This window comes from Abramis brama (assembly GCF_963993115.1).
Source record: "Abramis brama genome assembly, chromosome: 13".
NCBI lineage: Eukaryota > Metazoa > Chordata > Actinopteri > Cypriniformes > Leuciscidae > Abramis > Abramis brama.
The window spans coordinates 31,659,802-31,674,676 of record NC_139975.1 but is presented as its reverse complement, the minus strand read 5'-3'; the positions used below and the strand labels follow the sequence as shown (position 1 = coordinate 31,674,676).

The 14,875-nt window shown below is 44.9% G+C and overlaps 1 protein-coding gene across 1 annotated transcript; it reads left to right on the top strand.

Moving 5' to 3' along the window:
• Positions 1–8,130: 8,130 nt before the first annotated feature.
• LOC311095370 (cyclic nucleotide-gated channel alpha-2-like) lies at positions 8,131–9,533 on the top strand (the record flags this gene model as incomplete). Its single annotated transcript, XM_084133862.1, is given in 2 exon segments — positions 8,131–8,542; positions 8,545–9,533. Coding segments are annotated over 2 exon segments (1,401 nt in total).
• Positions 9,534–14,875: the final 5,342 nt, after the last annotated feature.

Below are 14,875 nucleotides of genomic sequence, written 5' to 3'. Positions count from 1 at the left end.
AGTTCAATTGCAAAGCAGCTGTCCAAGGTCCTGAGCTCCACAACACTTCCCTTAAGGGAGTGGATTTTCAGAAAATTCCCTCTGAGTATCATGATCTCGCTTTGGCTTTCAGCGAAACTGAGGCTTCTCACCTTCCTGCACATCGTGCTGGCGACTGTGCTATAGAGCTTTTACCTGGGGCTGTAATTCCACGCGGAAGAGTTTATCCGCTGTCTCAACCTGAGACTGAGGCTATGAAGGCGTACATTGACGAACAGCTGGCAAAAGGTTTTATTACCACTTCTACATCTCCGGCCTCCGCCGGATTCTTTTTCGTCAAGAAGAAGGACGGGGGTCTCCGGCCGTGCATAGATTATCGTGGTCTTAATGAGGTAACAGTCAAGTATCGCTATCCTCTTCCACTAGTCCCAGCAGCCTTGGAGATGCTCCGCACTGCCCGCTACTTTACCAAGCTGGATCTAAGGAACGCATACAACTTGATTCGCATACGGAGTGGAGATGAATGGAAAACTGCATTTTCGACTACATCGGGGCACTATGAATACAGGGTTATGCCTTTCGGCCTGTCCAATAGTCCTTCCGTTTTCCAGGCTTTTGTTAATGAGATTTTCCGGGACATGTTGCATTTGAAAGTTATTGTTTATATTGATGACATTCAGATTTTTTCTGATTCCCTTGAAGAACATGTCCAAGATGTTCGTGCAGTTCTCAAACGCCTGATTGAAAACCAACTCTATGCCAAGCTTTCCAAGTGCGAATTTCATCAGACATGCATCTCCTTCCTGGGCTATGTCATCAGTGCGGACGGAGTCCTTATGGATGACGGTAAGGTCAAAGCTGTGGTTAACTGGCCCCAACCATCTTCTGTTAAAGAGCTGCAGCGCTTTCTGGGCTTTGCTAATTTTTACCGCAGATTTATCCGCAACTTCAGTGTGATTGCAGCTCCTCTCACATCTCTGCTTCGAGGAGGAGGTAAAGGTTTCAGGTGGACAGCGGATTGTACTGCGGCCTTTGCTCAACTCAAGGAGAAGTTTACCTCTGCTCCTATTCTCCATCACCCAGATCCAGAGAAGGAATTCATCGTGGAAGTGGATGCATCTAACACAGGTGTGGGGGCAGTATTATCACAGCGTCATGGTAATCCAGCTAAGATGTTTCCTTGTGCCTTCTATTCTCGCAAACTCAATTCTGCTGAAAGAAATTATGACGTGGGTGATCGCAAGCTTCTGGCCATGAAGACCGCCTTTGAGGAGTGGAGGCACTGGCTGGAGGGAGCCCGTCAACCGTTTACAGTGCTCACTGATCATAGGAATTTGGAGTATATCAGGTCTGCTAAACGTTTGAATTCTCGCCAGGCTCGCTGGTCTCTGTTTTTCTCAAGATTTGATTTCAAGATTACTTACAGACCGGGTTCCCAGAACGGCAAAGCTGACACCCTTTCCTGCCAGTTCGATGATCCAGCCGAAGAATCCAAGCCTGAACCCATTATCCCCACTGCTCTCATCGTGGCTCCCGTTCAATGGGACATCATCTCTGAAATCACCACTTCACTGAGTAAACATCCCGCTCCGCCAGAATGCCCCGCTGACCGCCTCTTCGTTCCACCAGATCTCCGCCACCGTGTGCTTCAATGGGTTCACTGCACTCCCAGCGCAGGTCATCCAGGTATTGCAGCCACCATTCAGTTAGTCTCAAACCGCTTTTGGTGGGCTTCTCTTCAGTCTGACGTTATCAAGTTTGTCCATCTATGCTCTGTCTGTAATACTGTGAAATCCTCCCATCTCAAGCCCGCAGGACTGCTGCAACCTCTGCCAGTACCACGTCGTCCCTGGTCACACATCGCTGTAGATTTTGTAACGGATCTACCTCCATCTCAAGGATTCACTACCATCCTCTCCGTGGTGGATCGTTTCTCTAAGTCCTGCCGTTTCATTCCTCTGACCGGTCTGCCCACAGCCTTACAAACTGCGGAGGCTTTATTCAACCAGGTTTTCCGTCTGTTTGGCTTGCCCGAGGACATTGTGACTGACCGCGGTCCCCAATTTACCTCCCGTGTCTGGAGAGAATTGTGGGCAAAATTAAACATCAATGTCAGTTTAACTTCTGGTTACCATCCCCAGGCCAACGGACAGGTTAAACGCCTTAACCAGGACTTGATTCGTTTTCTGAGAACTTACTGCCACCAGAATCAACAGGACTGGAATTCGTTTTCTGGCCTGGGCGGAGTATGCCCAAAATTCCCTGCGGAAGCCTGCCACCGGTCTAACGCCCTTTCAATGTGTTCTAGGTTTCCAGCCTCCCCTTTTCCCGTGGTCCGGGGAGCCTTCCGACCTCCCAGCAGTAGATGCCTGGCTCCGACGCAGCGAGGCCACGTGGGACGCTGCTCACGTCCATTTGCAGCGAGCCGTTCGCCGTTATCAGCAGCAGGCGGATCGAAGGAGGCGTGAGGGTCCCAGATACCGACCCGGCCAGTGGGTGTGGCTTTCCACTCGAGATATTCGTCTCAAGCTCCCATGCAAGAAGCTCTCTCCTCGTTTCATTGGACCATTCAAGATTCTTCGTCAGATAACACCCGTTTCTTTTCGTTTGGCACTCCCTGCTCATTACAAAATCTCACCCACTTTTCATGTGTCCCTTTTCAGACCCGCTGTTGCTCCCAGGAGAGAGAGGAGCCGGGAGGAGGTCGCTGCTGTTCAGACTCCCCCCATTGAAGTGGACGGTGCGGAGGCTTTCCGGGTGCGAGAGATCCTGAACTCCAGACGCCGCGGTGGGGTTTTGCAATATCTCATTGACTGGGAAGGTTACGGTCCCGAAGAACGCTCCTGGGTCAGGTCTCAAGATATCCTGGATCCCACATTAACTGCTGCATTTCACCGGGACCACCCAGACCAACCTGCTCCAAGACCCCGTGGAAGACCCCGTCGTCGGCCAGGTCCTCGCTTCCGGAGCCGCTCGCAGGGGGGGGGGGGGGGGGGGGGGGGCTCTGTCACGGAACGCACGACAGCGCCTCCTCCTGGTTTCACTAGGTCCCTCTCTCCTGCTTACTAGGACTGCAATTCACCTCATTATGATTTCATCCGTTTCACCTGTGCCCCCTCAGCTCCCCTTTATCTGGACTGTTCAGTTCTGTTCTCATTTGTGAAGTCTTGTTTTACCAAACCTCTGTCTTCAGTTTGTTTCTCTTGCTACTCAGTATTTTGACTTGATCTCGTGTATTTGAACTTGGACTCTGAACTCGTTTGTGAACCTTTGCTGCCTGCCTCTGACCATTGCTTATTTGACTACGATTCTGGATTGCCCCTGTCATCTTTTGAGTTTGTCATCATCTTTAATAAATATCTGCACATGGATCCGACTGTCTCTGCCTCTCCGTCACACATATACCTTGTAAATATATTTTTTATTAAAAAGGTTACAATTACAACAATTCAAATGTAATCTTTCTTTGTAAAAACTAAAGTATACATTTTAACATACATATTTCAAAGTTAAGGATTCATTACTTTGAATATAGCCTAGGCTACATTGGAAAAAACACTAACATATTATTTGATGACTTTATTTTTGACAAAACATACTTTATTTAACATATGAGCAAAAATTGGCAAACAAAAGCTTATATTTTAGAATAAAAATGTATAATCTATCCAAAACTAGTCAGCGAAATGTTGTCTTTCATATGTCTGTAACATAGGTCTAGGTCATAGGTTTTTGCTAGTTGTGGTAAACAGCGCGCATCTCTGCCATTCATTCACACACAGAAACGCGATTCACTTGAGAATGAAAAAAAAACTTACTACAGTATTCCTCAGCTCAGCGGCATCCGTTGCTCCTCGAAATACCCGCACTTCTGAGGTACATTTTCCATTATTATTATTACGATAGTATTATTCCTCACAGCGCTGCGAGATGGTGTAAACAAGTACAATGTGTTTTCTCGAGCTGATATGGGGGTGTTCACAGATTACATGGATTGCCTCAGATAATTTGCGTTTGAATAGCGCGCGCTCTCCGCGGGTGGAGTCAAATTAAAAATAATGAGCTGAGATGAGAACGACTGACATCTCTCTCTTTTCATACAGATTACATAAACTGAGAATATTATTTTTTTTATATAAATTACTTCATTCAAAAGAAGAGAATTCAAGCTTCATGCCTGTGTGTTTGTATGCCTGTTTGACTGAGTATTCGCTGAGTTGTGGTTCATTTTCGGACGCGTTTCAGAATTGACTTCACTGACAGAGAGAAAGCTGAACTTGCATCATGTTTATTTTTCTTTATTTGGCAAAAAGCACAACACTTTGTTTTTATTGTGAGTATACACAAAAATAATACACACTTAACAGGATCGATTGATGTATGAAACTGGTTTGTAACATCAAAGTTAACATACTATTTAGAGTCTCCTTTGCACTGATAAGGAAAAAAGCGAGCAGATCACGCCGGCGTGATTGCCGACCTCAGAGGGTTAATCCATTCATACATATGTTTGAAGGCCTTATACTAATAGACCCCTTCATGGTCGACGTCACAGGAAAATTCTAAGTTCGCAGTGCGCATGTCGGGGTCAGAAAGTTCATTCCATCCCATTGAATTGCGTGTTAACCAGAGAATTTCTCGTCAAGAAAAAATGCCTACTTGTTGCGTCGTGGACTGTGAAAATCACACCAGTTGTGGAGTCAAGTTTTTCAGGGTTCCTGCAGGATCTCATCCGTTTAAAAATAAATAAATAGACGACATCTGTTCAGATCTATTTTTTTTTTACAGTCTATGGTTCAGATAGATACTGCTATCTGCTAAGTAGCATGACACAGGTCACAATTAATGCCAGATATCGAACTTCACCTAACTATTAAACCAGTCTACAGTTTACAGAAAACATTTGTTTACTTACCAGGGCTTAACTATACCGTTGTTGTCACAATAACTGTCAATAACACAATAACACTACAAACACGAGCATCTTTGATCGTAGCATTGTCCCAGTCTGCCCGTTTATTATATATAAAAAAATACACATACTTAACCCCCTGAGGTCGGCGGTATTGCCGGCGATACCAGCTCGCTTTTTTTTATCAGTGTAAAAAAAACTCATAAATTCTCTGCTGACTTTGATTTTCCATAGGAGTTTCATACATCAATCGATTCTGTTAAATGTGTATTATTTTTGTGTATACTCACAATAAAAACAAAGTGTTGTGCTTTTTGCCAAATAAAGAAAAATAAACACGAAGCGAGTTCTGCCTTCTCTCTGTCCGTGTAGTCCATTCTGAAACGCGTCCGAAAATGAACAATAACTCAGCGAATACTCAGTCAAACAGGCAGACAGTCACACAGGCATGAAGCTTGAATTCTCCTCTTTTAAATGAAGTAATTTATATAAAAAACAAATATTCTCATCTTGTGAAACCTGTATTTAAAGAGAGCGATTCCAGTCGACCTCATTAGAGCTAATTCAAATGTAATGTGACTCCGCCCACGGAGAGCGCGTGCTATTCAAACGCAAATGTCTGAGGCAATCCGCGCAATTCTGTGAACGCCCCCATCAGCTCGAGAAAACATACAAGTTTATCAGATCATTACATGTTTACACTGTTTCGCAGCGCTGTGAGGAATAATGGAATGTATCTCAGAAGTGCGGGTATATCGAGGAGCGAGCTGAGAAATGTAAGTTCACGTGAATCGGGTTTCTTTATGAATGAATGAACGGCGAGATGCGCACTGTTTACCACAGCTGGCAAAAAGACAGTTTAAATTTAAATCGCGTGTGTGAATGAATGATGATGTTTTAGCAAACTGTATTGCTATACTGAGATGAGTAAAAATCGACTGAAATATGTTGAAATAAAATGTAGGCTATTTGTAGCCTATAAGCAACGTATTAAACTGCAAATTAACATTTATATGCCCTAATATTTCATAAAAACAACGTTACAGTCAGGCGAAATATGATAGACATATATATACTGATACAAATATACTGTAAGATTACACTTGAATTGTTGTTGTAATTGTAACCTTTTTAATAAAAAAATATATTTAAAAGGTAGATGTAAACAAACTATTAAAAGGTAGATATATTTTTTTTCTTTAAATAATTTTTATTGTGTTTTATTAGTGATAAATTTGGGGAGAGGATAAATATTCCAAAACTGAAAATACAGTATGAGAATTAACTGCACAATTACTAGACATGTTTACCTTGGATATTATACAATTTGCAAGCACAATTTGTGGAAAAATAAAAAAAATTGCGATGCTTCCAACTGTGAACCAATTTGGTTGTGTATGTGTATATATATATATATATATATATATGTGTGTGTGTGTGTGTGTGTGTGTGTGTATGTGTGAGTGTGTGTGTGTATGCATATATATATATATATATATATATATATATATATATATATATATATATATATGTGTGTGTGTGTGTGTGTGTGTGTATATGAAGAGTTCAGATGCAAAAGCCTCTAAATGCCATCTGAAATTTTCTTCTAGAATGATCATTTTTATGAAGCTTGTATATTTAAGTTAGCTGTAGGTGACACACCTGAATGAATAGCTCATTAAGTATGCAGGGGCATTGTCTCACCAGGTGTGAACTACTAAATATGCATGATCGTTTACGCCCCATCCGCATATTGGCCTTCCAAACTAAAAGTGTTTCACAAAACTAAAATCAATTTATCGTTTTTAAGTGAATGATTAGGAAGGATGATTTTCACATAATTTTGAAGAAAAAACTCTAGGGAAGGACATCCATTAGTCAAAAGTCTTATTGCCACATATTTAGTATGTGTTTTGTGGCTTTATTTCAGAAACTTTCATTTTTAGTTTTTTCAATAACCATGCATAAACATTATTCTCTCAAAAATGAAAACATGTACATACATGTGGCTCACATATTATGGTAGTCCTGTTTGTGCTAAATAGAGTGTATTGTTTTTGCCATTAATATGTTTATAAGCAACTGAAAAAAGCACAAATGTCAGGGCATGTCAGAACATCTCAAGGACCCCAAAAACACCCTAGACCTCAGAGGGTTAACAGTGTTAAATTTGAAAAAATACTGTTCGACAGAACTGCTTGCTTGTTACCACAGTTATCTGCGTGGTTCCTTGGCGATGAAGTTCCACATTTGCGGCTATCCAAAACGAAAATGCATGCATGCAGCAAATAAGCCGTTCACATTTTCTTCAGATAACTCCAAATTTCTCCCACACACTGGACTTGATTTTTGATGACTGTCGACAACTTTAAAATCTCCACTAGCTATCCTTCAACATCTCAGCATCCATTTCGACGACTGCAAGCAGATCGCGCGCGCGCGGTTATGATGCATTTTTGCATACAATGCCTTGAATATTTTAAAAGAACTACTGCCCACATTGTCATGATTTGCTGCCATCACAGCCACACACACCAGGGTGGAAGTGGATAACTACTTATCTAGGCCCTCCTGAAGGAAGGAAAGCACTGATCCAATGCCACACCTCCGTGGATCTTAATCTCGGAAAGAACACCATGTAGTGAAAAGATGCCACTTCAAAGCATATAGCCGTCTAGTAGAGGAGGTTTTTGCCTGAATGATTGTATCTATCACCGCTGGTGATAGCCCCCTGAATTCCTCCATGTCCCATCCAGGGACCAGACATGGAGGTTCCAGTGTTCTGGATGCAGGTGCCAGATTGTGCAACTAATAGTTATACAGTTACACGAGTAGTTATACTACCAAGTATGGTGACACAAAATAAAACGTGGCGCTTTTCTAAGCGGGTTAAAAAGGATAACTATAATGTATGGCGGAATAGCACTTTTGGGAGTAGTTCGACTCGGCGCAGTAAAAAGTCACGCCTGATCCTCTTCCTCTCACTTCTGTCAGTGGTGGAAAGAGGATCAGGTGTGACTTTTTACTGCGCCGAGTCGAAGTACTCTCAAAAGTGCTGAACACAAACGTTGATGTGTTTGGTCACTTCTAAATTCATTGCTGTTAGATAACATTGAATATACTGGGCTAAGCTAAGTGCTATCAAAGTGTCACAGCGCGCTAGAGCAATTAAGTGCACGCACTGAGATGAGAGAGGTATGTATCAACTCGTCTTAGTTAAGGGAATAACATAGTTTAATATGAAAAAACGGTGGAGTATCCCTTTAAGAGAAAGCTACTTTCATACTTTGCAGTTCAAGCTAGACCTCCTATCCATACTGCCCACGGATCTAGCCTACATCGTCATTGGCATTCACGTACCAGAGCTGCGTTTCAATCGACTGATGCGCTTCTCACGCCTGTTCGAGTTCTTCGACCGCACAGAGACCCGCACAAATTACCCCAACATTTTCCGCATTTGCATCTTGGTGCTCTATATCCTAGTCATCATTCACTGGAATGCCTGCATCTACTTTGCCATTTCCAAGTCTCTGGGCTTTGGATCCGACCAGTGGGTCTACCCAAACATTTCTGACCCTGAGTTTGGGACTCTCACGCGAGGATATGTCTACTGCCTCTATTGGTCAACCCTCACTTTGACGACATTGGGCAAATGCCAGCTCCGGTGCGGGATGAGGAGTATCTTTTAGTTGTTTTTGATTTCCTTGTTGGCGTTCTCATTTTCGCCACCATAGTTGGTAATGTAGGAGCCATGATATCAAACATGAATGCCACACGGACTGAGTTCCAAGCTCACATCGATGCCATCAAACACTACATGCAGTTCAGAAAGGTCAGCAAAGAGCTAGAAGCTAGAGTCATCAAATGGTTTGACTACTTGTGGACCAACAAGAAAGCAATTGATGAGCAGGATGTCCTAAAGAATCTGCCAAACAAACTGCGGGCTGAGATTGCTATCAATGTGCACTTAGAAACATTGAAGAAGGTCCGTATCTTCCAGGACTGTGAGGCCGGGCTTTTAGTGGAACTGGTGCTCAAGCTGCGGCCACAGGTCTTCAGCCCTGGAGATTACATCTGCCGAAAGGGAGACATAGGAAAAGAGATGTATATCATAAAAGAGGGTCGCCTTGCTGTTGTGGCTGATGATGGGGTGACCCAGTATGCACACTTGACGGGCGGCAGCTGCTTTGGCGAGATTAGCATCCTCAACATCAAAGGGAGCAAAATGGGCAACCGTCGTACAGCTAACATCCGTAGCATTGGCTACTCTGACCTCTTTTGTTTGTCAAAGGATGACCTGATGGAGGCTGTAATGGAGTATCCGGATGCTAAGAAAGTTCTGGAAGAGAGGGGAAGACAGATTCTCCTGAAAGAGGGTCTGCTGGAGGAGTTGGAGGCCGGTGGAATGGGAGAAGAGCGGGTTGAGGAGAAAGTGGAGAGGTTGGAAGGTTCTCTTGAAATACTTCAGACTCGGTTTACTCGGTTACTGGCTGAATACACAGCTACTCAACAGCGGCTGAAGCAGAGACTTACAGCATTGGAGTGTAGGACACATCACTCTGGAAGCGGATTCCTCTCGGATGGCAATGAAAGCACTATTGATGGTGATGGTACACACAGTGAGGTCAACATCCAACTATGAGCACTTGCTTTTAAGAGAGAACCTTGTACTAGTCTTAATGACCACTCAATAGCAATAATATATGAACACTTTACAACAATTATAGCTGTCAAAACAGTTAGTGGAATTGTTTCATTTATATTTATAAATGTCATGGAACAAACCTTAGTTATACACAAAATTACATTTTACATTTCTTACATTTTTGGCCATCCTGCCTGTACTTTGTTTGCTTATTGTGTGATGTTTTCCAAAATAAAAAAATTCCCACATAAAAAATTAACTGCACTTCTTACAAATACAATTAAATGGTTCAGTATGGTTCTGTTCTGGGTAAGAACTCCCTGGGCATAGATGCAGTCTAGCATGGATAACAGCAGCAATAACCCCCCTTAGGGTAAACAGAACAGAACCAACATGGTTGATACTATCCTTCCTAATTGTGATATTAAAACATTTTAGGCTTAATATAAAAAAAAGTGCATTGTGCAATAAAGAAGTACTCCAAATAAAGTTGAATTATAATATTTATAGCCAACCAGTAAGTCTCAAGCAATATGTCAGTAAATATGTTAATGGATGTGTAGTATACTTGTGAAATAAATGTATTTTAAATATATTTTGGTATAAGTTTTTCTCACTAGTGCTGCAGGGTTGGGAAATAGTGTGTAACAGCATCCTCCCTTACACTGCATGAGCCTGTCCAGCAGAGGGAGTTGGTAACACACACACAGACTGTGTCCCAATTCAAAGGCTGTTTAAAAGGGTAATTCAGCAATTTCTCTCTCTCTCTCAAAAATAATAATAATTCAGGGATAGGCAAGGCTGCGAATAAGCCATCTGTGGTATCCCTCATTTCATGAGAAACAAAGGACACATTTGAAGGAGCCTTCGAATTGGGACAGCCTTCGTCACACTACGGTGACACAACTGGCCTTCGAAGGACGCAGCCTCTGAACTGCGACACAGCAACACAGTGCTTTCTAGTCAACAGAATCTAATTTCTAGTAAAGAGTTGACAACGACACTGTTAATACTTACATGTCCTTATATCAAGTTCTTTATCAATTTTCTTTTGACCCAGGGCTATATTGTAGAGAAAATCCTTTAACTTTTATTTTTGTAAAATTAAATTTACACAAGATTATTGGTGCATATAAAAGTAAAAAGTTAATGTGAAATTTCCAAGCATTTGGACTAAAATTAAATTTATTTTGAAAATACAAAGATCTTATTGTAAACAATTCATCCATGTACACGTTTATTTTTAAATTTCATCCTTGTAATATTTACAATTATTTCGTCTGCTTAAACTCTACAATCGACTGCAAGCTCACATTCATTTTTGAGTGCAACATCCATTCACCAAATGATGAACTACATTATTATGACCGCCGCTAGCGTAGCTAGCGAAAGCGGTCATATAGGGATTGTCAAAGTTTTTTTTTTTTTTTTTTCCCGTCACCTTACTGAATTTTTCGTCAACGATACCAGGGACACCGAAACACCGGGGAACATGAAATTTGGTGGGCATGTAGCCCCACTAGACTTGTACGGAAAAATTTCGTTTGGTCCCCGGGGGCCACTCCCCCCCCCCGCGCTGGGCCCCCCCAAACCCCAAAAAATGCAGTTTTTCCTAAATAACTACCTGAACCGTGGCACCGAGGATGAAGAATTTTTTATGGTATGTTGGTCTACTAGACTTTTACGGAAAAATTTCGTTTGGTCCCCGGGGGCCACTTCCCCCCCCGCGCTGGGGCCCCTGTGAATTTTTCGTCAACGATACCAGGGACACCGAAACACCGGGGAACATGAAATTTGGTGGGCATGTAGCCCCACTAGACTTGTACGGAAAAATTTCGTTTGGTCCCCGGGGGCCACTCCCCCCCCGCGCTGGGCCCCCCCAAACCCCCAAAAATGCAGTTTTTCCTAAATAACTACCTGAACCGTGGCACCGAGGATGAAGAATTTTTTATGGTATGTTGGTCTACTAGACTTTTACGGAAAAATTTCGTTTGGTCCCCGGGGGCCACTTCCCCCCCCGCGCTGGGGCCCCTGTGAATTTTTCGTCAACGATACCAGGGACACCGAAACACCGGGGAACATGAAATTTGGTGGGCATGTAGCCCCACTAGACTTGTACGGAAAAATTTCGTTTGGTCCCCGGGGGCCACTCCCCCCCCGCGCTGGGCCCCCCCAAACCCCCAAAAATGCAGTTTTTCCTAAATAACTACCTGAACCGTGGCACCGAGGATGAAGAATTTTTTATGGTATGTTGGTCTACTAGACTTTTACAGAAAAATTTCGTTTGGTCCCCGGGGGCCACTTCCCCCCCCCACGCTGGGGCCCCTGTGAATTTTTCGTCAACGATACCAGGGACACCGAAACACCGGGGAACATGAAATTTGGTGGGCATGTAGCCCCACTAGACTTGTACGGAAAAATTTCGTTTGGTCCCCGGGGGCCACTCCCCCCCCGCGCTGGGCCCCCCCAAACCCCTAAAAATGCAGTTTTTCCTAAATAACTACCTGAACCGTGGCACCGAGGATGAAGAATTTTTTATAGTATGTTGGTCTACTAGACTTTTACGGAAAAATTTCGTTTGGTCCCCGGGGGCCACTTCCCCCCCCGCGCTGGGGCCCCTGTGAATTTTTCGTCAACGATACCAGGGACACCGAAACACCGGGGAACATGAAATTTGGTGGGCATGTAGCCCCACTAGACTTGTACGGAAAAATTTCGTTTGGTCCCCGGGGGCCACTCCCCCCCCACGCTGGGCCCCCCCAAACCCCAAAAAATGCAGTTTTTCCTAAATAACTACCTGAACCGTGGCACCGAGGATGAAGAATTTTTTATGGTATGTTGGTCTACTAGACTTTTACAGAAAAATTTCGTTTGGTCCCAGGGGGCCACTTCCCCCCCCACGCTGGGGCCCCTGTGAATTTTTCGTCAACGATACCAGGGACACCGAAACACAGGGGAACATGAAATTTGGTGGGCATGTAGCCCCACTAGACTTGTACGGAAAAATTTTGTTTGGTCCCCGGGGGCCACTCCCCCCCCGCGCTGGGCCCCCCCAAACCCCCAAAAATGCAGTTTTTCCTAAATAACTACCTGAACCGTGGCACCGAGGATGAAGAATTTTTTATAGTATGTTGGTCTACTAGACTTTTACGGAAAAATTTCGTTTGGTCCCCGGGGGCCACTTCCCCCCCCGCGCTGGGGCCCCTGTGAATTTTTCGTCAACGATACCAGGGACACCGAAACACCGGGGAACATGAAATTTGGTGGGCATGTAGCCCCACTAGACTTGTACGGAAAAATTTCGTTTGGTCCCCGGGGGCCACTCCCCCCCCGCGCTGGGCCCCCCCAAACCCAAAAAAATGCAGTTTTTCCTAAATAACTACCTGAACCGTGGCACCGAGGATGAAGAATTTTTTATGGTATGTTGGTCTACTAGACTTTTACGGAAAAATTTCGTTTGGTCCCCGGGGGCCACTTCCCCCCCCGCGCTGGGGCCCCTGTGAATTTTTCGTCAACGATACCAGGGACACCGAAACACCGGGGAACATGAAATTTGGTGGGCATGTAGCCCCACTAGACTTGTACGGAAAAATTTCGTTTGGTCCCCGGGGGCCACTCCCCCCCCGCGCTGGGCCCCCCCAAACCCCAAAAAATGCAGTTTTTCCTAAATAACTACCTGAACCGTGGCACCGAGGATGAAGAATTTTTTATGGTATGTTGGTCTACTAGACTTTTACGGAAAAATTTCGTTTGGTCCCCGGGGGCCACTTCCCCCCCCGCGCTGGGGCCCCCGTGAATTTTTCGTCAACGATACCAGGGACACCGAAACACCGGGGAACATGAAATTTGGTGGGCATGTAGCCCCACTAGACTTGTACGGAAAAATTTCGTTTGATCCCCGGGGGCCACTCCCCCCCCGCGCTGGGCCCCCCCAAACCCCAAAAAATGCAGTTTTTCCTAAATAACTACCTGAACCGTGGCACCGAGGATGAAGAATTTGTTATGGTATGTTGGTCTACTAGACTTTTACGGAAAAATTTCGTTTGGTCCCCGGGGGCCACTTCCCCCCCCGCGCTGGGGCCCCCGTGAATTTTTCGTCAACGATACCAGGGACACCGAAACACCGGGGAACATGAAATTTGGTGGGCATGTAGCCCCACTAGACTTGTACGGAAAAATTTCGTTTGGTCCCCGGGGGCCACTCCCCCCCCGCGCTGGGCCCCCCCAAACCCAAAAAAATGCAGTTTTTCCTAAATAACTACCTGAACCGTGGCACCGAGGATGAAGAATTTTTTATGGTATGTTGGTCTACTAGACTTTTACGGAAAAATTTCGTTTGGTCCCCGGGGGCCACTTACCCCCCCGCGCTGGGGCCCCCGTGAATTTTTCGTCAACGATACCAGGGACACCGAAACACCGGGGAACATGAAATTTGGTGGGCATGTAGCCCCACTAGACTTGTATGGAAAATTTTCGTTTGGTCCCCGGGGGCCACTCCCCCCCCCGCGCTGGGCCCCCCCAAACCCCCAAAAATGCAGTTTTTCCTAAATAACTACCTGAACCGTGGCACCGAGGATGAAGAATTTTTTATGGTATGTTGGTCTACTAGACTTTTACGGAAAAATTTCGTTTGGTCCCTGGGGGCCACTTACCCCCCCCGCGCTGGGGCCCCCGTGAATTTTTCGTCAACGATACCAGGGACACCGAAACACCGGGGAACATGAAATTTGGTGGGCATGTAGCCCCACTAGACTTGTACGGAAAAATTTCGTTTGGTCCCCGGGGGCCACTCCCCCCCCGCGCTGGGCCCCCCCAAACCCCAAAAAATGCAGTTTTTCCTAAATAACTACCTGAACCGTGGCACCGAGGATGAAGAATTTTTTATGGTATGTTGGTCTACTAGACTTTTACGGAAAAATTTCGTTTGGTCCCCGGGGGCCACTTACCCCCCCGCGCTGGGGCCCCCGTGAATTTTTCGTCAACGATACCAGGGACACCGAAACACCGGGGAACATGAAATTTGGTGGGCATGTAGCCCCACTAGACTTGTATGGAAAATTTTCGTTTGGTCCCCGGGGGCCACTCCCCCCCCCCGCGCTGGGCCCCCCCAAACCCCAAAAAATGCAGTTTTTCCTAAATAACTACCTGAACCGTGGCACCGAGGATGAAGAATTTTTTATGGTATGTTGGTCTACTAGACTTTTACGGAAAAATTTCGTTTGGTCCCTGGGGGCCACTTACCCCCCCCGCGCTGGGGCCCCCGTGAATTTTTCGTCAACGATACCAGGGACACCGAAACACCGGGGAACATGAAATTTGGTGGGCATGTAGCCCCACTA